The sequence below is a fragment of the Lytechinus pictus genome, chromosome 3 (assembly GCF_037042905.1).
Source record: "Lytechinus pictus isolate F3 Inbred chromosome 3, Lp3.0, whole genome shotgun sequence".
Lineage (NCBI taxonomy): Eukaryota > Metazoa > Echinodermata > Echinoidea > Temnopleuroida > Toxopneustidae > Lytechinus > Lytechinus pictus.
In genome coordinates, this window is record NC_087247.1 from 79309401 (window position 1) to 79335301 (window position 25901).

General features: G+C 36.8%; 1 protein-coding gene across 1 annotated transcript; it reads left to right on the plus strand.

Moving 5' to 3' along the window:
* The first annotated feature begins 5339 nt into the window (after nt 1–5339).
* Nucleotides 5340–25296, plus strand: LOC129258018 (D-aspartate oxidase-like). The gene is made up of 9 exons (XM_064096109.1): nt 5340–5356; nt 6791–6908; nt 7151–7233; nt 7531–7596; nt 9316–9370; nt 12437–12538; nt 17074–17156; nt 22502–22616; nt 24081–25296. Exons 1-9 carry the CDS (start codon nt 5340–5342, stop codon nt 24207–24209), a joined length of 768 nt encoding a protein of 255 aa, XP_063952179.1. The 3' UTR covers nt 24210–25296.
* The last annotated feature ends 605 nt before the right edge of the window (nt 25297–25901 follow it).

The following is a 25901-nucleotide window of genomic DNA, read 5'->3' on the forward strand; positions in this document are numbered from 1 at the left end:
TGCGCATCGTTTCCTTAGCAAGACACCCATCCTTTTTATGATTACAAAAAGTTAATAGAATGTCCCGTTTTGGGGTCTAAACTGGGTCTAAACCTAAAAAAGCGTGCGTTTTACCTTTGCAACAATTGTTTATTGGATATATATCTTGTTCTCAAACAAAAACGTCCAAAAATTATTTTTTTCAGATCAAAATATAAAAAAATTACAGTCGCATCAATTAAGATACCCAACCTTGTAATTGGTACAAAGAGTGTTTAAAATGTCAAGCTTTCAGTTAGAATACGAAAAAAATCAGCTAGCACTTTGTACTCGCATTAATAGTTTATTCAGATAACATCCTGATTATTTTTACAAAAAATGCTTAGAATGTCAAGTTTTCAGGTTAGACTATATACAAAAGTTTTAGCTCGCGCTTTGCGCTCACATTTTTGATTGGTGATATATTAATCCTCCTCATGAGTCATTGCAAATAGTTTTTCTTTCTCTTTCCTTGTCCATGAAAACTTAATTGTTTCTCCTTCCCTTTCTCTCCACCGTTTCTGCCGACTTCAGCATTAGACAAAGCCATGACACCTGTTCTGGAACTAGAATCGTACTATCAATCTCAGCAAAGTACAGCAGAGAAGTGTATTAACTTCCGTAACAGTAATTGTTACGGAAGTTAATACACTTTATATAGCAAAGGAAATTAGAAATTTTAAGTTCTAAAGAAGATGCCAATATTCAAAATTTGTAGTATGAATTATTCAAAATTCCAAAAGCATTAAATATCGTATATAATTCTCGGGAAATTGTTTTCGTTGGCAATTTTCCCTCTTTTCAAAGTGATGTTGAAAATAAGGTGTGTAATAATAATTTGACAAGGATGAATAGCTATTATTTTTATGGGTAACTAGGTGGAGGGTACCTTATATGATTTATATCTGTATGATCCGGAGTGTTTCAGTATAGCACAAATTTGTAGCATATTCAAGAAAAAATGTTACGGAAGTTAATGTTTTTATGCTTTATGGTCCAACATGGTCCTTATTTAGCAGCCCTACCTTTGAAAACTGTATTTATTATGAAAGGTTTCTCTTATCCTATATAATACTGAATCCTTAACAGAATTGCCAAAGTGCATATGTTCTTAAGGTGCGTTACGGATGTTAAAGCTGTTTAGTCATACATTTCAATTTTTTAGAATAGTCCTTTATTTCCAGGTAATACAGGAAACACATATGATAATTCCCTATCAATTATTTATTAATGAATATAACTATACTTGCAGACACATTATCATATAATATCAGTCAGTTTGAAAGGAAGAAAAAACTTGTGGCAGTATTCGTTACGGAGGTTAAAATGAATTTGGGACAAAGTTAAAAGTGAAAATAATCGCAAAGTGATCATCAAATACTATATAGGATAAGCGCAATGTTTCAGACGTTTACACCATGTCAATTTTCATTCAATTTAGACCAAGATGTTTAAATGTTATGCCTCATTTTATGAAGCGATGCATGCCCGAATTTGCTACTCCACAGCTCAGAATTCTTGCGGGGGGGGGGAGTAATCAGTGAGCAGTACAATAATGGGTGGCCAATAGTAACGGGTTTTGACAGCATATAGTTATTTTTTTCCATTATTTTTTTTTTCATTGGGTATTTTGTTCGTTTACAAAAAAGGGTTTTCCCTTCGTAATGTAACGGTTTTCAAAGGAGGGGCGGGGGCAGAGCCATAAGGGGGGGACTGACTATGCAAAAAATCACAATCATATGGTCATTTTTACGTTTTTGTACACGGTTTTGGGAAAAAGTGGGGGGCCGAAGCTCCCACTTCCGCGGCCCCTGTGAATATAGCACAGAAGAGAGGGAACAACACAAAGGAAATTCAAGGCTTTCCAGCTATTAAAAACGAACGAAAAATAAGCAGAACTAGTATATCCAAATCGCCTCGGAAGCGATGATTATTTAGATGAATTTCGCCATGACATTTAAGGCTTAAATCGAATTCATAGTAGGCCTATACATGTACTTGCAAACTTCGCTCAAAATATATGCAATGCAGAGGTTGTGGTTTCTTTTCAAGACCAAAGAGGGGTAGATTGGTGTAAATTAGCAATAGGTACGCCAGTTTTAACTTCATCCTCCTAAATGGATTTTTAGTTCATAAGAGTTTGCCTAGAGGACTAGGGACCAAGAAGCAAATAGCTAGTTTCTCCGTTTCTTACATTGGTCTACGATACCAGCTGATTCAAGTATAACTCCATAAACATTTGACTACTTTCGTAGGGTATATACAAATTTATGCATGCACCTTACGAGCACTTAAAGACAAGCTATTTTATTCTATCGAAGAGCCGAGCCGTAAGAACCGAGCTAGATGTTTTGATATTTACAGTGGCGTATCCAGGGGGTGGCGCAGGGGGCGCGCGCCCACCCCCCTAATATTTGAGCGGCGCCCAAGGCGCCGCTCAAAATAAAAGAAAAGTAAAAGAAAGAAAAGGCGCTGCTTGAAAAAATAAAGGAAAGAAAAGAAAGGGCGCCGCTTAAAAAATTATACACTGATATAATATTAGCAACAGTAAGGAAAGACTATCCCCCAGCAAAGCACAATCATATCATCTTCCTTATCTTTTCTTTAAACTACCCTTTTCCCAACAACTTCGCCGGTTAAAAATAATCAGCAGTGCGCTGCCTGCATATAACTGGCGCCAATCAAGAATAATCAGCGCCACCTTAATCTAAATCGGCGCCGGACAAGAATAATCAGCGCCATTTGGTTATAAATCGGCACTGCCAGAGTCTTAACCGGCGCCGATCAAGGATAATCTGCGCCACCTAAATCTAAATCGGCACCAGATAAAAATAATCGGCGCCATCTGGTTATAAATCGGCGCCGGTACAGAAAAATCGACGCTGCCTGAGTTCTTAACCGGCGCCGATCAAGGATAATCAGCGCCACCTTAATCTAAATCGGGGCCGGACAAGAATAATCAGCGCCATCTGGTTATAGATCGGCGCCGGTAAAGAAAAATCGACGCTGCCTGAGTTCTTAACCGGCGCCGATCAAGGATAATCAGCGCCACCTATATTTAAATCGGGGCTGGTCAAGAATAATCAGCACCACCTGGTTAAAAATCGGCGCCAGTCAAGAATAATCGGCGCCTCCTGGTTCTAAGTCGGCGCCAGTCAATTATGAATTGCCGCTGCCTGAATCTTACGTGACGTCGGTAAAAATAATCAGCACTACTTGTTCTAAATCGGCGCCGGTCAAGAATAATCAGCGTCCCCTGGTTCCAATAAATAGGCGCCGGTAGAATAATAAAGAAGGGCCTATTGCCAACCAAATCTAGATCGGCGCCGGTCAAGAATGATCAGCGGCACCTGGTTATACATTTTATTGAATGGTCATAACAAAGCTTATCGCATGCCCTTACAGAGTGGACTGGGGTGGGGCAGTTGCCCACAGAATGACAGATGTCATGAAATCTTTAACTTATTTAAAAAATCCCAGAATCATACAAAAGCGTAGAGCAAATCCTTTAATGTTGATCTTTGTTTCCAATGCTTTAATAAAAAGAAGGTCAGTCACTTTTCTTCTTTACACATTCCACATTGTGCCACCTCTATGGCCTTTAGTTTAAGACAGCTACTATAGTGTTTTGTGAAGATGATTCGATATTTTAGCCCAAAACTTTGCTAAAACCAGTCGTATATTGAGATTGAGCTACACAACTCGTTCTTTATTTAAAATCGTGCTTAAATTATCCGCTTCTCAGATTGGAATATAAAAATTTTCAGCTCGCGCTTCGCGCTCGCATCATTTCTGTAGCAAAACCCCATACTTTTCATGATTTTCACAAACGTCCATTAAACTGTCATTTTTTTTCAGATCGAAATATCAAAATTTTAAGCTCGCATCTATTGTTTTTTTAGATACCCATCTTAATCATTGGTACCAAAAATGCATAGAATATCAAGCTTTCTGGTCAGAATATAAAGAAATTTCAGCTCGCCCTCGGCACTCGCATTATCTGTGTAGTGAGATATGTATCCTCCTCATGAGTTACTACAAACAGTCCTAAACAGGCACCTTTTTCCTGTTTTCAGGTCAGTATACTAAAAAATTTCAGCTCGCGCTTCGTTGGTGAGATATGTGTTTCTATCTCATGAGTCATATAAATATATATATATATATATATATATGCATATGTGTGTGTGTGTTTGTGTGAGTTTGTTTGTTTTGTGTGATATCGAGCGCCTTTGGAAAGTTGATTCATGATTTTGCCCCCCAAATCTTAAAAAAAGGATCGACGCCCCTGTGTATATATATAAACATATAGTAAAAAAAAACTTGTATCTCTATTAATATACAAAAGTATTGGTTATAAATCGGCACTGCCAGAGTCTTAACCGGCGCCGATCAAGGATAATAATAAAAGGGTTAAAACACGAGATTTTGAAATCGCACATAACATGCATAATTTGTGTTACTTTTTGCTTGTTTCTTTCTTTAATAAGTTTTTCAATCTCTCTCTATATAATTATGTTTTAGAAAGATGTTTAAATTGATGTATATTTTTGTTATAATGAGATATGTTTAAGTGGACTTCAGGGAATGGTCGTACGCAGCAAGGGGGAAGGGGGGGGCACATTCGCGATCTGCTGTTGTGAAAAACATTTTTTTTCCTTAACATTTCATGAAAACTATGAAAAATGTGAGATGTGCACCAAATTTTCGAGTCTTGCCCCCCCCCCGGAAATATTATCTGCGTGTGGTCATGCAAAATGGCATGACTGGAAATCCTACATTTTTAAAAGAGCATTTGACAGGGTCAGACTTTACCCCTTTTTCAACATTTTCTTTTATGGCGCCGGTGAAGTGCAAAAATATGTGCGCCGCTCGGCAGTGCGCCCCCCTTTCGCCAAAAGCTGGATCCGCCTATGATTTATATATTAAAATTAACATTGTCAGCCGATATATAGGCCTATATAGGGTATAAAGTGGCACAACAACATGAATGGTAAAACAAAACAATACAAAAAAGTATGTAACACAATAGGATGTAACAAATATTTTCGTCGGAGCAAGTGTCTTGTCTTCCTTTAGGCCTAGTAACTGTCGGTAGAGCAATCGTGAGCAGAGCAATTGTTATTCGAGGAGCATTTGTGGCAGGTATTTTATATTTATTTTCTTAAAGCAACATGCCGAGAAACTGTCGATGGAGCAATAGTGGACGGAGCAATTATCGGCGGAGCATTTGTCACTACATGCGGAACAAATGTCGGTGGAGCAACTGTCGGCGGAGCATGTGTCGTTCGGGTAGCATTTGTCGCCGGAGTATTTGTCGCTAAATGTGGAGCAATTGTCGGTGAGAAACTGTCGACAGAACAAATGTCGGCGGAGCAACTTTCGGCGGAGCAATTGTCGGCGGAGCAAATGTCGGTGGATCAAATGTCGGCGGAGCAAATGTCGAGGAGCAAATGTCGCGGAGCAAATGTCACATTTTGGGGAGCATTTTTCACCGGAGCAATCGTCGCCGGAGCATGTGTCGGGTTACCGTATTCTATACGTGACAATGATGTGCTTTCAGTTCAGTATGCATACATGCACTGACATACCCGGGGCGCACCCGGGGGGGGGGGGGGGCAGTCAAATATATTGCTGTACACACGCGTGACCAAAACACGCGTTTAAAGGGGTGTTTTTTTTTTGGATGCGGGCCGCGCGTACACTCGTTATAAGGGTATCAAAACACCGATTTTCTTTTTTTTTTAAGGGGTAGTTTTGAAAAACTGGTCAATGGTCAATCGCAGGGTCAAACGTATATAGGGTATGTTTTTTTTTCAAAGCTTTTTTTTTGCGACTAGCCGAACGTGTTAAGGGTAGGTTTTTTTTCCCCTAAGCTTTTTCCCGGGGTGATATTCTGGCGACAACTTGTTTAGGGGCCAAAATGTGTAAATAAAGCCGGTGAAAAACTCGTTTATGGGGTTATTTTGCACACAGAGAAAAACTCGTTCAGGGGGTGTTTGGGAATAATTTGGCCACGCGTGTGTACAGCAATACATTTGACTTCCCCCCCCCCCCCGGGCTGACATAGATATTTTTAGCGAAACGTATCCTATATTCATAATAATGGTTTCTTTGAAACAAACCTTAAAATGTCACCTTTTCAGGTCAGTATTATTATCAGCAAATTCAGCACGCGCTTCGCGCTCATATTATTTGTTCAGGGTGATACATATTCTCCATAGAGTATGTACTTATTATGTTTCATTTTCAGGGCATTATCAAAACAAAAACATCTCGAATTAATCTTCATTGAAATAAGTATAGGCCTATATATTCATGCTTACATCATGTACAATAAAAGTGCTTGCATACATGACCCCTTTTTAGCGAGATAAAAAATGGTTCCATGACATTTGCTCCACTCTTAATTCTACACACTAATCGAATGACCAACTTCAACCCAGGGTTTAACACTATACCCTACCATAAACCTAACTCTAAACCTATCATATAAAACCCTATTGCATCCCTAACCCTATAACCCTACATCTCTGACGAAATTAAACCCGGAGCAATTGTCGCAGGAGCAAATGTCGTGTAGGTATAGCTCGCGCTTAATTCATGCTCTCATTTATTTTATTTAGTCTTCCAGATCAAGGCATGTATATAATATTAAACCAATGATTTAGCACGCGCTTCGAGCTTGCTTTCATCATTCAGTATATTTTGTTATTGTAGGTTCTATATTCAATTATCTTGCATCTATAAGACTTTATTTGTCCACTTTTTTCAGAGACTTTGCGACACAGACGTACTATCATGCGAGAGATCTAACAAGAAACCCAGATGCAAGCCAGATAGGTGTCTTTCTCATCCCTTTCTACAAAGTGTACTATCATCCACAATACCAGGTATTATCCTCAACCTACCCCCCACTATTATTTTTAAGATTTACTTAGCTGACCAAAAAAGAGGGTATGCTAATGTTCGATTGTACAAGATTATCAAATGGATGAGGGGGGGGGGGGGTGAAAAGGAAATGATGCAAGCAGGCAGCATAAACTGCAAAGAGCGTGGACAGTCTCATTCTCTCTCTCTTTTAGTAATATCACTGCAGTATGTTCTCTTTTTCCATCTGAATTTATTATCGAAGGCACTGCACTGGTGGAAAGATGTTGTTCCCAACTATCGGCAAATATCCAATGAGGAAATAAACACAATTGCCCCTGGATTAAGGTGAGATATATGATTTTTAATATTTTGTTATAATGTTAATAAATCGATATGTAATGTTTTTTGTTAGTTGAATTCAATTTCGGTCAGGCCCTATTTATTTTTTTTTATATCAAGATTAATAATTTTGACAGTCATTACCCCCAATTCAGCCAGATTCATGAAATATGGTTGACTATGATCAGTATAGTATCACAGTAAGCTACCATCTTTCCAACAAGTGTGTATAGCGAGGGAGCAAAACATCAAGCTAAATACCGCCTTATTTTCTATCATTATTGGATTTATTGCTACTTTCAGAGATGGCTACACGTTTACCTCAGTGATAACAGACTGTTCTCGATATCTGCCGTATCTAAAAGAAAGGTAAGATAGTACCAGATTTGGGTTAGCCATTTGACATTTTATCCTTATTATACAACATGCTAATACCAATTGAACAGAAATGTAATATAGCTAAGGAAGAAGATTATGAAGAATTCATGTTCTTTATACAGGTCAATTAATTGGTTAAAACAACCAAATTGTAGGGGAATGCAATGTTCAATAAGAAAACTTCTGATAGCTATTATAACAAACTATGACAACCTTTTTAGTTGTCTCATTTTGTTATTTTGATCAAACCTTTTAAATGTTTTATCAATACGATTGTTTAGATGCTAATCTATGGGTTTCTCTCATGGCTGTCCCATTTCAATGTATTTATATAATTTACATGTACAATGTCCATTAGTAGTCATGGTTTATTTTAATATTTTTATTATCAGGAAACAAGCTGTTTTCTGTTTGGTGCCTTGGTAACAAACATATTTTATCATAATAATACTGTTATATCCACGCATGAATGAAAATATGAAATAATATGATTTCATGTAATAACATAATAAAAGGAAGCCTATCAGCTAATGAATAATCATGACGATGTACATATAACAACATATTGCTATATAAGTTTAAAATACAATAACTTCTTTATATTTCTAATCAGATTTTGATGAAATTGTTAGTCTCGATGAATTTTGCTCTATTTATTGAGATATAATTATTTTTAACCCGGAGTACCCCTTTAACATTCATGAGCACAGCTAGCAAGCAATATAAAAATGTTGGCCTATTTAAATGAAAATATTATTTTGGGATAGATTGATTTAATAAAAAACAATATCATATTTCATCCTTGTTCCTTTCCTGTTCTCTTTCTTGGTCGTAGAAATTATCATCATTATCATCATCTTAATATTATTATTGTTATTATTATTGTTGCTGTCGTCATCATCATCATTTCTTGTGGGGGTCCATATCCCCCAAGCCCCTTTCTCCCTAAAAAATCTAGAGTTCAATGTCTCTGGTTACTAGTTGGAAAATTGATGAAATCACGTATTATAATGCATGCATATGATTATTGTCAAAGAAGAAAAAAAAGCGCAAGGAAAAGCTCATAGTAAAAATAAATGAAATTGGGAGGACAAGGTTGAACAACTTGAAACAAACTGGTATGAAGGACCATAATAATAATAATAATAATAACAACAACAACAACAACAATAATAATAATAGTAATAATAATAATAATAATAATGATGATGATAATAATAATAATAATAATAATAATAATAACAATAATAATAATAATATTAATAATATAGGCAATTGTATAGCGCTATCTATCTAGAAATATTCTATTTATTCCGAGGCGCGTTGTTATTATCATTATAGGTTGCATGCATAGAGATATATACCTCTATGGTTGCATGAGCCTAATTACAACAGGAAGGCTAAAGATATTTCGTTCGACCCAACCCATTCGATTTTTTTCAATTTGATATTGCTGATTGACAAAAGTGTATGAATATAATTGAAAATCTAACACTGATTCTAGAAATGGTAACTACTGAACTGAACTTCCCGGCTTTCCCCTAATTGGGAAGATATATCAATGACTTTGGAACTATTTTTTGACTGGCGGAAGAATCGGGCTATTTCACTGTTTCAGTTGATAAATTTGATCCCATCATAGTTATCTTCATAAATAACGACCAAAGGGGAAGTTCTGATGTATATTTAATTTATCTTTTTATACTTAAGATTGATTCGAGCTGGGGGAAGAATATCACAGCGGAAAATATCATCTTTGCATCAGGTATAATTCTTCTGTAATAATTACCATTTATCTTTAGGCTTATATCCGACACTTCTTTGATTCTACAGAATAAAAAATGGTTTATAAACCACCCTTATCAATATTTTCTCAGATCGATGATAAGTTGTCCACATATATCATGGACTATCAACGTAGGTAATATAGTTGAATCTACGTATTCGAAATTTAGAACGCTTGATTTTAATAGACTACGATCAATGAAGTCTCGCAATTTTTATAGTTTATTGTGTGAATTTAAGAAAAGAGAACCAGTTGCTTTAACATTCTGGGAAGGTAAATTGAACCTTGCAATTGATTTTGACTGGAATGACACATTGAAATTTTAAGTTTAAGACATTGAAAAACAATAAAATAAAGCAACTCAACTTCAAAACTCTTCATAGGATTTTACCGTTTAGATACAACTTGTGGAGGTGGAAAATCGTAACAGACAACTTATGTATTTTCTGTAAAACAACAGAATCTTTTGTTCATGTTGTTTTAGAATGCCCAAGCGTAAAGCTTTTCTGGAAACGTATTGTGGATTTGATTAATTTAATGTTTAAAGAAAAATTATATTAAACGAAAAATTATTGATAGTTGGTTTTGATTTCACACATGAACAAGCAACAGATATAAATACAGTCCTTGTGTATGCTCAATATGCAATCTATTTGATGTATATGATTAATTATTTTCAAGGTAAACCATACAACAATTAATCTATATGGCATGTGTTTAAATATGAAATTCTTTTAGACGACATCTCGGATGTTGTCTCTAAGACCCTGAATTTTAATACATGTTAACTTGGCTATTGAATGAATAAAAAACCTCTGACACGAGGAAAAAAAAAATCATGGACTATCAAAATATCCAGATTGTTTGGGTAAAATCAACCATTATGGAAATAGGAATAAAATTTATTTTCTGAAACGTAATTTAAAGGACAAGTCCACCCCAACACAAAAAGTTGATTTGAATAAAAAGAGAAAAATCCAACAAGCATAAAACTGAAAATTTCATCAAAATCGGATGTAAAATAAGAAAGTTATGACATTTTAAATTTTCGCTTAATTTCACAAAACAGTTATATGCACATCCTGGTTGGTATGCAAATGAGGATACTATGACGTCATCCACTCACTATTCCTTTTGTATTTTATTATATGAAATATGTCTTATTTTCTCCTCATTGTCAAGTGATGCAACGATTAATTCTTCCCTGAACATGTGGAATTAGCATTGTTCAATACTATATGGTTCAGTCAAGTTGGTCCTTATTGTCAAATCTATAAAAAATGAAATATTGCATAATTCAAACAATAAAAAACATAAGTGAGTGATGGACATCATCGACTGACTCACCTAGTTGTGCATATCACTGTTTAATGAAAAATAAGCGAAACTTTAAAATGTCATAACTTTCTTATTTTATATCCGATTTTGATGAAATTTTCAGCACTATGCTAGTTTGATTTTTCTCTATTTATTCAAGTCAGCATTTTCCTGGGGTGGACTTGACCTTTAAACATAATCATCATTTAAAAAACAATTTTTGTTACTTCTTTCTGCAAACAAAATATTTACTTATCAAGCCTGAAGAACTTTTGGGGGAGATCACACGTCGCTGGTTTTATGACGGTTCATGGTTGTGCGGCAATTCGCTTGCCGCTCTATAAAGACCGTGTTAAGACCGTACATAAACCCTGCATGGTCATCCATCCCTCATCCGCCATAAATCCCGAGGACCGCGGGAAATTGCCAATATAATAATGATACTAATAAGAATGAACATGTTTAATTTTTGTGGCGGTCTTGGCGTTAAGAAATGGACCGTGTTCAAAACGAAGTTCACATCTGCCAGTCAGAATTTCCTTTCGGACCTTCACGATGTAAACCCGGTACCAAGTCCCTGGTAACGATTTTGTAATAGAGGGTGCTGGTTTGGAAGTACCCCCCGCTTCCCAGGGCCGTATGGAAGTACCCCCCGCTTCCCAGGGCCGTATGGAAGTACCCCCCCGCTTCCCAGGGCCGTATGGAAATACCCCCCGCTTCCCAGGGCCGTATGGAAGTACCCCCCGCTTCCCAGGGCCGTTTGGAAGTACCCCCCGCTTCCCAGGGCCGTATGGAAGTACCCCCCGCTTCCCAGGGCCGTTTGGAAGTACCCCCCGCTTCCCAGGGCCGTTTGGAAGTACCCCCCGCTTCCCAGGGCCGTTTGGAAGTACCCCCCGCTTCCCAGGGCCGTATGGAAGTACCCCCCCCCCCGCTTCCCAGGGCCGTATGGAAATAGTGGAGTTATCACAGAGGTCCAAGGTCTCATGAATAAGCTGCACGGTGGCACTGCGGTTGGTAAATTGCCAATTCGTCTACTGCCAACTCGTCCACTCACCACATGGTCTAATTTCATTTAGTCTAATGCCATTCCGTCCATCAACGTTTCGTTTAACAACCATTTGGTCCAATCATCACTTCGTCTAATCACCATTTCGTCTATGACCATTTGGTCTAATAAGTTGGTCTAATATCCATTTTCGGATCCATTTCATATTCATTCATTTTGTACAATTTAACACTTAGTCCAATTAGACCAAATAGTATGGACTACATGGCCATGGGACCAACTGGTTATTAGACGGAATGGCATTAGACTAAATGAAAGTAGACCATGTGGTGAGTGGACGAACTGATTGTAGACCAAATGATATTAGACGAGTTGGCATTAGACGAATCGGAAATAAACCCTGCGGTTGATAAGAATGATAAGAAAGGGAGAGTGGAAACTGCAGCCATTCAGACTTCATCGTCTTTCAGGGAGATCCGTGTTGCTATACCACGCCAATCCGTGCTAGCGCCGTGCTCAAAACTAATCGCAAACGTAGCCAAATTGCGATTTTTGCTTTCCGCCATCGCTTGAAAGCAGTTTAGGGCGGTTTGAGAACCTCTATCTATAAACCGTATCATCATCACCCCTTTATATTGAAATTAAAAGAAATGGCATATACAGTGAAAAATATAATTTAATTTATAGGTATGTTTTGATACTTTTTCCTTGAATAATGTTAGTTAACGGGCCAATATGATGTAGTTGTCAACTGTTCAGGACGTGGTGCAAAGGATTTGGTCTCAGATGTTCATATGACTTCAAACCGCGCTCAAGTTGTTCAGGTAGGAAAATATATTTTGTATTGTTTGTAAAGATCTATTACCTCCCTGAAAATCTTTACCTTTTAACCTAGTCAGGAACATCATGAAGAATCTCCAAATTGTTTTTTGTATAGTAATAGAACAGTATTACCTCCAGTTTCGTAACAACGGAGGGCAGTGGGGCACGTGCTCCCCTCCCCAATCTGCAGGCAAAAACAAAACGGGGGAAAAGGAGAAAAAGAGAGAGAAAGAAAGAGAAACGTAGAGGAAGAAGAAATTATTGTATCATATTATTAAATTACATAGGTTATGAAGATTTGAATCAGTGATAGGTCAATATGCCACCACGTGACCATAGCTGCGAGGATCGCATTTGTTATATTCTAGGTTTTGACGTCACCTCAGTGAATATAACTGCGTTGTATTGTCAATTGCGGCGTTATATTCACCAAGGTGACGTCACTTGCTGCTTACAAGTTGCGTAATCAGGTAATTAATACCGTGTTTACACTTAATCGGCATTTGGTTCAGAACCAACAGCCGATGCAGAATCGGCTTTTGCTTTGCGTTTACACGTTGTTACAGCTCGCGGTTCAGAACCGCGAGCCGATGCAAAAACCTGAAATGATACGCACACCAACAATATACGTCATAATAAAGACAACGCTTGATCAGTGCGCTTACAATTACGTCACAATGGTAAAGTAAATTAAATGCGCACAAATTGCCGGTGCAGAATCGGCTTTCTGTTTACACGTAGTAAAAAAGCCGATTCTGCATCGGCTCGCGGTTCTGAACCTACTACTTTGGTGGTGCAAATTGCCGGTTCTGAACCGCGAGCCGATGCAAGTTACTCGCGTTTACACGCTATGAAAAAGCCGATGCTGCATCGGCTCGCGGTTCAGAACCGCGAACCGATTCAAATGCGTATTTGACGTACTCGCTAGTGTTAACGCGTCGATTGCATTAAGAACGCGCTTGAGGTATTTTCCAAAATTATTCTATAAGTAGATGGAACAGAGCTGCAGCAAGAATTTCGGGTTAATCAGAGAGCCAGATGATGAATGCAATCTCTGATGGCGAATCCACATAGACCATATCACATATAGTGCCTGGTATATCTTTTTAATAAATACCATTTCAACTCCCCTCCGTAGTTATAATTTCCCTCTGGAGAATATTTTCCCTCAGCGCTGCGCGCTTCGGGCAAAATTATAACTCCGTCGGTGAGAGGAAATGTTATTCAAACTCTAGGTATGCAATATATGTATAATATTATATTTCATAAGAAATATTTTGTCATAACTTTATGAAACATAGGGCCTATGTGTTCATCATTCATGCATGGTGCTCACATTGTCTGTAGTATGTTCCTGTTGTACTAAAGCATCCCGACGCCAAATATATTTCCTCGCACTTCAAGTTATTATTAGTATTTAATGTAGTGACATATGCTTCTTTTTCATGACTATTTAAAGTGATAGCATCCCTTTTAAGTCTGAATTATTCAGACTGTACCTCATTATTATACAGTGAGATGTGGTTTTATGTTTCTAGTCTACCCTTGCATAGTTATGTTTTTCAATGATTGTACACTCATAAGAATTCCTGTGTTTTTTTTGCGGTACACTCCTGAAAATGGTCATGTGACAAAATGTGGTTCCAACAGGTCCAGTTTCCAGCTATCTTCCTCAAGATTTTTTTTTCTTTATTGTGCAATTATAAATAGCATTTTTGTTAGTTTAGTTTTCAAGCAGAAATAGAAGATTTGCATTTTGCAACAATAGACTATAGGCCTACTAATAGAAATAAAAGCGTCAAAGCATGGAGGTAAAAATGATGGAGTAACAACGAAATGCAAATAAATTCATGTAGCTTTCGATTTCTAAAGAAGTACAAAAGAATACATAGATGCTTGTGATGCCGCTTTTTTCATGGGAGAACTGAAAAGTGATTTGTATCAAAATAGATAATTGTGAATATTTCCAATTTATTTGTTCACAAAACGTGGATATTAAATACATTTATTTTGTATTTATTTATTTTGTTTTATTTATTTTATACTGCAGGGTAGGCCTGTTCAGTTCTTAAAACTGCTTTACAAAGGCGCCCTGCAGTTTAAAATACATGTCAAGATAACTATGAACAACAACAACAAACAACATCAAAAATACAAAATACAAAATATCTAACATCAGAAACAATTAACACCAAAATATAGAGTGGGAAGTGACAATTTAAACATACATAGCATTGTTAATCAATGGAATATCATTTCGCTCTTTATCAATTCGTATGAAAGGCTTTGCATAATTTTTTAAAAACTAACAAGGAGGTACAAACTTGTAAATTTGAAGGAAGTGCATTAAATAATTTGGGTCCGACATATGCGAAAGATTTTCTTTTATGTTCAATACATGACGAAATATATCCCAAAGCCTTTTTATGTCCTGAAATTGGGCGAAATAATTTATGATAACAGTTTCTAAATGTGACAAAAAACTTAGAATTTGTCAATTTTAAAATCAACATTTTCACAAATTTCCACACATTTGCTCATTGTAAAAAAAAGAAGAAGATTAGTTTCAGGAAATGCACTCATTTGTGATGGTATGTGTCACATTTGCGCCCACATGCGCCCAGTCGAGTAATTTCAAATCATATTTCAATAAAAATTGCAATATTTATGTTTGCTTTCTACCATAAAAGTTAGCAATATGTGTATGCTCATAATATTCGACCAGAGGCAGCGGAAAGTAACCATCATCACAAAAACACATTTCTTATTGTATCTGGCCAGTAAGTTTGTAGTTAGTTTGGAATCTTTTGTCTACAACCTGCAAGAAAAAGCCAATGAAACACAGATGCTTGACACATTTTATCCCTGCGGCATCAAACGTGGCTTTAAATGATATAAGTGAGATGGTACTCTTTCCTCTTTTACCTCCATGGTCAACTCATGGAGCAACTGGTCATAATATCAGCATAATAATGTTGCCTTTTTGATCGGATCTTATTATTTTTCAAATCTTCGTAACTGTTCTATTCCTTCTATGTCAAACTTTCACTCAAAACGTCCGGTGAAATAGAATATACATGTAGATATATTTTTAATTTGGTCCCATTTAATAATAGTTTGAAAGAAAAACGGTTCGTAATCATGCTGCTGCTGTGAAGCATTTAGAGACATCGATGTGTACAGTATAGGGGGATAACAAACATGATACAGACGAAATATTATGTTCGTTTTGTTTTTTGTCTCACCTGCATAGCAGAGTGAGACTATAGGCGCCGCTTTTCCGACGGCGGCGGCGGCGGCGGCGGCGACGGCGGCGTCAACACCAAATCTTAACCGAAGGTTAAGTTTTTGAAATGACAGCATAACTTAGAAAGTATATGGACCTAGTTCATGAAACTTGGCCATAAGGTTAATCAAGTATTACTGAACATCCTGCCTGAGTTTCATGTCACATGACCAAGGTCAAAGGTCATTTAGGGTCAATGAACTTAGACCATGTTGGGGGAATCAACATCAAAATCTTAACCTAAGGTTAAGTTTTTGAAATGTCATCATAACTTAGAAAATATATGGACCTAGTTCATGAAACTTGGACATAAGGTTAATCAAGTATCACTGAACATCCTGCATGAGTTTCACATCACATGACCAAGGTCAAAGGTCATTTAGGGTCAATGAACTTTGGCCGAATTGGGGGTATCTGTTGAATTACCATCATAACTTTGAAAGTTTATGGATCTGATTCATGAAACTTGGACATAATAGTAATCAAGTATTACTGAACATCCTGTGCAAGTTTCAGGTCACATGATCAAGGTCAAAGGTCATTTAGGGTCAATGAACTTTGGCCAAATTGGGGGTATTTGTTGAATTACCATCATAACTTTGAAAGTATGTTGGTCTAGTTCATAAAACTTGGACATAAGAGTAATCAAGTATCACTGAACATCCTGTGCGCATTTTAGGTCACATGACCAAGGTCAAAGGTCAATGAACTTTGGCCATAATGGGGGTATATGTTGAATTACCATCATTACTTTGAAAGTTTATGGATCAGACTCGTGAAACTTGGACATAAGAGTAATCAAGTATCACTGAACATCCTGTGCGAGTTTCAGGTCACATGATCAAGGTCAAAGGTCATGTAAGGTCAATGAACTTTGGCCACCTTGGGGGTATTTGTTGAATTACCATTATATCTCTGTAAGTGTATTGGTCTAGTTCATAAAACGTGGACATAAGAGTAACCAAGTATCACTGAACATCTTGTGCGAGTTAAAGTAGTTTTCAAAGTCAGCACTGCTGCTATATTGAATCGCGTGATGCAGGTGAGACCGCCAGAGGCATTCCACTTGTTCCTTATTTCATCTTGCCATCGTTTTCGTGCGTGATTATGTCTATCGAAGTAGTCAGGGGATTTTGATAGGAAGACGGGTTACCATACTTCACATAACTATAAAGGGGACATTATTTTATCCACAAGCCCCCCCCCCCACAATAAGTAACAACTAATTATTCTTTGTTTGAATTGTTCTAGGTAGAAGCACCGTGGATTCATTATGCACTAGAAGTAGAACCTGCTCACGGAACAGACAAATATAGATTCTATGTCATACCACGGTAAGAGATTTAACCACAATTTTTCATGATACATTTAAAATTAGTATGATTTTGCTTGGATATGAAAAACGTATATCAGATTTTGCTAACCGAGAAGCAAGTTTTGTACATAGTTAAATGATACCGTCGATATAAATGTGATACGGCGGCGCTCACTGTCGTTTCCAACTTGGTAAAATGGGCAATATTGGCTATTTGGGTCGGCCAAGATCTCATTTGGACTGGCTAAAATAACTATATACAACATACACAGTCATGTATCATCCTTCGTTGAAACTATTACTCCACAAATATCCTGTTATTCTTTTTTATTACAACACCGCTTTTGTTACAAAACCTTATTTCTATCGGACTAACGAACCTTCGGATTAACGAACCTTATTTCGTTTTCGGACTAACGAACCTTCAGAATTTACGAACCATATTTAGTTTTCGGATTAACGAACCTTCGGAATTACGAACCTTATTGCGTTTTCGGATTAAAGAACCTTTGGAATAACGAACCATAGTTTTCGGATTATCGAACCTTCGGAATTACGAATGTTACCGTAAAAATTTAGGGTCATTGTCTGATGCAGACATTTGATAGGGATAGAAGGGGCATTTACCCTTTGTGAAAATGAATGTCATTATAGAGAAATAGTTCACCGATCATGAGTAGGGGGGGGGGGGTATTTCGAAAGACTACCATTGGTGAAAAAAAGTGACCAGAAATAATGTATTGTATAGAGCGTGGTATAAACACCAGAAATAATGTATTGTACAGAGCGTGATATAAACACCCGAAATAATGTATTGTACAGAGCGTGGTATAAACACCAGAAATAATGTTTTGTACAGAGCGTGGTATAAACACCAGAAATAATGTATTGTACAGAGCGTGGTATAAACACCAGAAATAATGTATTGTATAAAGCGCGGTATAAGCACCAAAAATAATGTTTTGAATAGAGCGTGGTATAAGCACCAGAAATGATGTATTGTATAAAGCGCGGTATAAGCACCAAAAATAATGTATTGTATAGAGCGTGGTATAAACACCAGAAATAATGTATTGTACAGAGCGTGATATAAACACCCGAAATAATGTATTGTACAGAGCGTGGTATAAACACCAGAAATAATGTTTTGTACAGAGCGTGGTATAAACACCAGAAATAATGTATTGTACAGAGCGTGGTATAAACACCAGAAATAATGTATTGTATAAAGCGCGGTATAAGCACCAGAAATAATGTTTTGAATAGAGCGTGGTATAAGCACCAGAAATGATGTATTGTATAAAGCGCGGTATAAGCACCAGAAATAATGTATTGTATAGAGCGTGGTATAAGCACCAGAAATAATGTATTGTATAGAGCGTGGTATAAGCACCAGAAATAATGTATTGTATAGAGCGTGGTATAAGCACCAGAAATAATGTATTGTATAGAGCGTCGGTATAAGCACCAGAAATAATGAATTGTATAGAGCGTGGTATAAGCACCAGAAATAATGTATTGTATAAAGCGCGGTATAAGCACCAGAAATAATGTATTGTATAGAGCGTGGTATAAGCACCAGAAATAATGTATTGTATAGAGCGTGGTATAAGCACCAGAAATAATATATTGTATACAGCGTGGTATAAGCACCAGAAATAATGTTTTGAATAGAGCGTGGTATAAGCACCAGAAATGATGTATTGTATAAAGCGCGGTATAAGCACCAGAAATAAAGTATTGTATAGAGCGTGGAATAAGCACCAGAAATAATGTATTGTATAGAGCGTCGGTATAAGCACCAGAAATAATGAATTGTATAGAGCGTGGTATAAGCACCAGAAATAATGTATTGTATAGAGTGTGGTATAAGCACCAGATATAATGTATTGTATATAGAGCGTGGTATAAGCACCAGAAAAAATGTTTTGTTATAGAGCGTGGTATAAGCACCAGAAATGATGTATTGTATAAAGCGCGGTATAAGCACCAGAAATAATGTATTGTATAGAGCGTGGTATAAGCACCAGAAATAATGTATTGTATAGAGCGTGGTATAAGCACCAGAAATAATGTATTGTATAGAACGTGGTATAAGCACCAGAAATAATGTATTGTATAGAGCGTCGGTATAAGCACCATAAATATTTAATTGTATAGAGCGTGGTATAAGCACCACATATAATGTATTGTATAAAGCGCGGTATAAGCACCAGAAATAATGTATTGTATAGAGCGTGGTATAAGCACCAGAAATAATGTATTGTACAGAGCGTGGTATAAACACCAGAAATAATGTATTGTATAGAGCGTGGTATAAGCACCAGAAATAATGTATTGTATAAAGCGCGGTATAAGCACCAGAAATAATGTATTGTATAGAACGTGGTATAAGCACCAGAAATAATGTATTGTATAGAGCGTCGGTATAAGCACCAGAAATAATGTATTGTATAAAGCGCGGTATAAGCACCAGAAATAATGTTTTGAATAGAGCGTGGTATAAGCACCAGAAATAATGTATTGTATAGAGCGTCGGTATAAGCACCAGAAATAATGTATTGTATAGAGCGTGGTATAAGCACCAGAAATAATGTATTGTATAGAACGTGGTATAAGCACCAGAAATAATGTATTGTATAGAGCGTCGGTATAAGCACCATAAATATTTAATTGTATAGAGCGTGGTATAAGCACCACATATAATGTATTGTATAAAGCGCGGTATAAGCACCAGAAATAATGTATTGTATAGAGCGTGGTATAAGCACCAGAAATAATGTATTGTATACAGCGTGGTATAAGCACCAGAAATAATGTATTGTATAAAGCGCGGTATAAGCACCAGAAATAATGTATTGTATAGAGCGTGGTATAAGCACCAGAAATAATGTATTGTATAGAGCGTCGGTATAAGCACCAGATATAATGTATTGTATACAGCGTGGTATAAGCACCAGAAATAATGTATTGTATAGAACGTGGTATAAGCACCAGAAATAATGTATTGTATAGAGCGTCGGTATAAGCACCATAAATAGTGAATTGTATAGAGCGTGGTATAAGCACCACATATAATGTATTGTATACAGCGTGGTATAAGCACCAGAAATAATGTATTGTATAGGGCGTCGGTATAAGCATCAGAAATAATGTATTGTATAGAGCGTGGTATAAGCACCAGAAATAATGTATTGTATAGAGCGTGGTACAAGCCCCAGAAATAATGTATTGTATAGAACGTGGTATAAGCACCAGAAATAATGTTTTGTATAGAGCGTGATGTAAGCACCAGAAATAATGTTTTGTATAGAGCGTGGTGTAAGCACCAGAAATAATGTATTGTGTAGAGCGTGGTATAAGCACCAGAAATAATGCATTGTATAGAGCGCGGTATAAGCATCAGAAATAATGTATTGTATAGAGCGTGGTATAAGCACCAGAAATAATGTATTGTATAGAGCGTGGTATAAGCACCAGAAATAATGTTTTGTATAGAGCGTGGTGTAAGCACCAGAAATAATGTATTGTATAGATCGTCGGTATAAGCACCAGAAATAATGAAGTGTATAGAGCGTGGTATAAGCACCAGTTTGGCGATTGATACGCTTGTCACCTTCCAAATTGGGCCTCATTTCATCTTTAAGCGAGTACTTGTTGGAAATGTTAGTGGTAGATAGGCCTATTTATTATAGTTGGACCCAGATATGAAGATGAAGCAACCATTAAAAGGAGATTTCACTTTTGGAATGAAAATAGTGACCCTATATTAATCAGAGTCACTAAAAATTAAAAACTGTAACTCACAAACTCGTATAATTGGTTATCCTCCAATGATTTATTCATTGAACGCTTTAATAGTCTATTTTGTGGCTCAGTTATACGATCGGGGTAAGATACCAAGTATCAAGTGAAGAACAGTATTATAAAGATTATAGCCGCTATATTATTGTTATAATCAGGGGCGTCGATCCATTTTTCAGATTGGGGGGGGGGGGGCAAAATCATTAACGTTCCAAAGGCGCTCGATCGTACAAAACACCCACCCACACACACACACACACACACATATATATATATATATATATTATATACACACACACACACACACATATATACATATATATATATATATATATATAACGATATTGTGTTCCGCGTTTTGGACATAGAAGATATTAATGAGACAAAGTGGTAATGCATTGTACTTAGTTCCATGACTACCACAATCATGAATGTTATTATTTCAGTTCTTGTCTCTGTGAGCTTTATTGTATCCCTGAGGAAGACGTATGTTTAACGTCGAAAATTTGGAATTCAAAAATAAACTGTTGGAACTAAGTACAATGCATTACCACTTTGCCTCATTAATATATATATATATATATATATATATATGACTCATGAGACACAGACACGTATCTCACTACACAGATAGTACGAGTGTCGAGAGTGAGCTCAAATTTCTTTATATTCTGAGCTGAAAACTTGATATTCTAAGCATTTTTGGTACCAATGATTAAGATTTGTATCTAAAAGAGAATAGATGCGAGCGCGAAGCGCGAGCTGAAAATTTTGATATTTCGATCTGAAAAAAATGACAGTTTACTGGACGTTTTTGATAAAGAACAAGCTATATATCCAAGAAAAGATGATTGCAAATTGAAGCAGTTCTTTTGAGGCTTAGAACTGAAAACGGGACATTTACATTCACCAATTTAATCATGAAAAGTATGGGTTTTTGCTACAGAAATGATGCGAGCGCGAAGCGCGAGCTGAAAATTTTTATATTCCAATCTGAAAAGCGGACATTTTGAGCACGATTTTAAATATAGAACGAGTTGTGTATCTCAATCTCGCTTGCTGAACATTACACTCTTTTTTTTTTTATGCATATCCGGAATTATTGGGGGGGGGGGCAAAATGATATGTTTGCCCCCCCCCCAATATTTTCATTGGTGGGGCGATCGCCCCCCTGCCCCCCCCAGGATCGACGCCTCTGGTTATAATTATATTTTAAAAAGCCAAGTTTTCTTTTTTGTTTGAAATTTTTCTTTCTGGTATTTACCTTATAAATGCATTAGATCAAAAGTGAAAAGGATGCGTGTATAAAGAAAAGATTGACCGTTTTGTTCCAAAAGGGGCATGCTTGTTTTAATGAATAAAATGAATAAATATTATTTTAGTTTCTTGAAAATATTTCCTTAATATTGAAACGTGCCACCTCATCCCTACAAGAACAACATGCATTACAAGGTCTAACCCTCAATTCATAATTTATGATTCAACTGAAGATCCTAATTCTATTCACTGACAAAAAGAGATTATCAGCAGAGAATCTGATCACATCCCTTTTCATTTCAGTTGTAATGAGGTTATCCTCGGAGGAACTCAGTATAACGCTCCTGGAACTGATGTTAGTCTGGAAGATAAAGACGCCATTTTAACTAATACAGCCTCCTTCGTTCCTAGTCTAAAGGTACAATCCATCGTCCATTACTAATTAAATGAATCATTTTCGCTAGTATGAGCTACTCTTTCCCCTCTGCTCGCTATCCACTCTTATTTCAGCATCATATCCCATATAAACTAGAACTATCACTGAAGGTGATTAATACCCCGCCCTTCGCCGTTACCATGGCAACAGTTTCCAACACATGAACAAAATACGTCTTACCCATCTTTACCCCCGGAACTATATAGAATTGGTTAAAAACTGATGAAGTATTTCGAACAGAGGAAGTACTGTGATGCGCAAAACTTGCAACGGACCGCGACCGTATGCTGAATGCAATATAACATGTAACCGTTCAAACTTCGTTTGGCGGGGGTATAAAAACCCATTTATCATAACACCTCGTTCCCATGCACTCTCACACGATCCGTTACGATTGGTAGCTGATTGCCACGACTGAACTCAAGATCTGACATGATCACTACGATTACTCCACGATCGTGATGCGAATCCTTTCAGTGGGATCATACAACTCCCAAGAATGTTCTGTAATCTGATTGGTCCAAGTCAGATCACATGATATTCAGCGAATTGCACTATGACATCCAAAAGCACTATCCTGTTCTCTGACGTCAGAGTGCAGGATAGTGCGAGGTCTGGAATTATCTAGGATTATCTAGAATTTAGATCAAATAAAGCATTCGGGGCAAACATGTGGGGGTGTATAAAACAGGCAATGCACGCATTATTGTGCAGAGAGGACCTAAATAATGAACTCTGTGCTCGACTTGCCAAAATATGGATATACCGCACTCGGTCCTGCGGACCTCGGTGCAGTATATCCATTGGCTCTTCTCGCATATTATTTGGCCCTGCATGCACGCGCTTACGTGCATTATTTATATACTAGGTATTAGTATGAGAATCACACCGAGGGTTAATAAAACCTTCCATGCTAGGCCTATAAGTATGTCTAAGAAATACAAATTTTCCATGGAGATTAGTTTTCATCAGTCTCCAAACAGTTTCTAAAAATCGTTATTTTCGTGCGACCATAGTCGGACATGATTTGGCCCCATTTCATAAAAAGTTGATATGATAGGCAACTTTTGCTATAATGTCAACTACCATGAAAACAATGAAAATTCTGCTTCCTGATTGGCTCTTTCAATGAGAGTTGACATCTTTAGCAAGATTTTCTATCATGAAATGGCGTTCAGGAGACGTTCGAGAGACGACGGTCTTTGAAACTAGCAAGCTTTGGAATACTCAACTACCCACATCAACAGTGTACAATGTACAGCTGTAGATTCAAACCAAAGTAGATACACCATTTTGTAGTACAACAGCAGCACGATACAGACCTTTATATTCTTGTTACGAATTGAATTGAAATTCATATGCTTATAGACTTGTGCTACACTGATCTACAATACTTAAAGTTACCATGGCTTCGTATTACTTCTTTTGAAATATTTTTTTTCAAAGAGAGCAAAATTCAAGAGAGACTGGGTGGGAGTACGTCCAAACAGATCAACTGGATTGAGGTTAGAGAAAGAAACCATCACAAGTGGATCGAAACAGTTACAAGTACGTAAGATAACTTATTATTGTTAGGCCCTTTCACATAACATCCCTTAATGGTGCAATCTAATAATGAAGTAAGCGTAGGCTATATTCGGTCTAGTTTGACTTTGTAATTCGGTCTTCAACCTGCCTGTAAATGTATCTAGTATCATTTAGGATAATAGAGCAATTAGCCATTTCAATTTTGTTTTACAATTCTTTGGCCAGATACAGAGAAAAATCAGTAGAGGGCAGTATACACTGCGTCCCACAAAAAAAAACGAAACCGAGATTTATCAATCGACAAACTTAGATTATTTCTCATTCACGCATGACTTAGCAAAATCAATTTGAAGAGAGGATAACAAAAAGTCACTTGGCGGGCTGTATCTGGGTTTCAAAAAGGAAACCATATTTTTGAAAAGTTCAACATCTGCTCTTTAATTTGATACTTCAATTACAGAAAATGGCCAAGAAATAACAAATTTCTTGTTATTTTGAAATAAGGCTTGAATTTCAATAATTTCATAAAATGAAGAGGTTTTACAGGCTAGCGTTCAGCTCACTCGACACTCTGTTGACGATCAGCCATGCATTAAGTCTTTCGTTAACCGTGCGATAGCTTCTGTGGGAAACCGGTAAAACACTCCAAGTTTAATGAAATTATGGAAATACAAGCATTGTGTCGAGGGAACAGAACTTTTTTACTTGGCCATTATTTGCAGATGACACAAGTGTTTTCCTATCACACCGTGATATTGATATCTTAGAAAACACCATTAATGTCGAACTTCCGGAACTATCTAATTGGTTTCAAGGTAATATGTTATCACTGAATGTTAAAAAGATTAATCGTATACAGTTACACTTTAAAGGCAGAAAGTCATGTGCTGATCATGATTTAAGATTGAAACTTGACAATGCTTTGTTTGAAAGAAAGACGTCTACGAGGTTCCTTGGGGTCTACATCAATGATCAACTTAACTGGAATGATCACATGAAACGCATCAGTAAACCAATTTAGGTATACTGTATAAAGTTAAGTACCTTGTACATGTACCTTATAAAATACTTTACAAGTTGCATAGGCGGATCCAGGGGGGGGGCCGAGGGGCCCGGGCCCCCCTATTGGCGGAGGAAAAAAAAGAAAAAGGAGGAAAAAAGAAGAGGAGGAAGATGAGTGAATAAAATAAGGTGAGGTGAAGACTTGAAAAATAAAAAGAATCTTTCATGTCACTGTATAAAATTTTCGCTCGCGCTTCGCATTGCCTGTTAGATGATTTTCATATCTTGTTCAATATGGAGTTTAAAGGTCAACTCCACCACAGGAAAATTTTGATTTGAATAAATAGAGAAAAATCAAACTAGCATAACGCTGAAAATTTTATCAAAATCGGATGTAAAATAAGAAAATTATGACATTTTAAAGTTTCGCTTATTTACAAAAAAAAACAGTGATACGCACAACTCAGTGACATGCAAATGAGACAGTCGATGGTGCCCCTCACTCACTATTTCGGTTTTTTTATTGTTAGAATTACAAAATATTTAATGTTTTACAAATTTGACAATATGGACCAACTTAACTGAACCATATAGTATTAAACAATGCTAATTCCATATGTTCAATGTTCAATTATTGCTGTTTCACTTGACAATGAGGAGAAAATTAGAATATTTCATACAATAAAATACAAAAGAAATAGTGAGTGGATGATGTCATTAGTCTCCTCATCTGCATAC

What these genes read in the sequence shown, in the direction of transcription:
- LOC129258018 (XM_064096109.1), top strand. An exon ending in CTGCCGTATCTAAAAGAAAG is followed by an intron (nt 7,597 to 9,315) that starts GTAAGATAGTAC and finishes TTTATACTTAAG; the next exon opens with ATTGATTCGAGCTGGGGGAA. An exon ending in CCTTCGTTCCTAGTCTAAAG is followed by an intron (nt 22,617 to 24,080) that starts GTACAATCCATC and finishes TTTTTTTCAAAG; the next exon opens with AGAGCAAAATTCAAGAGAGA.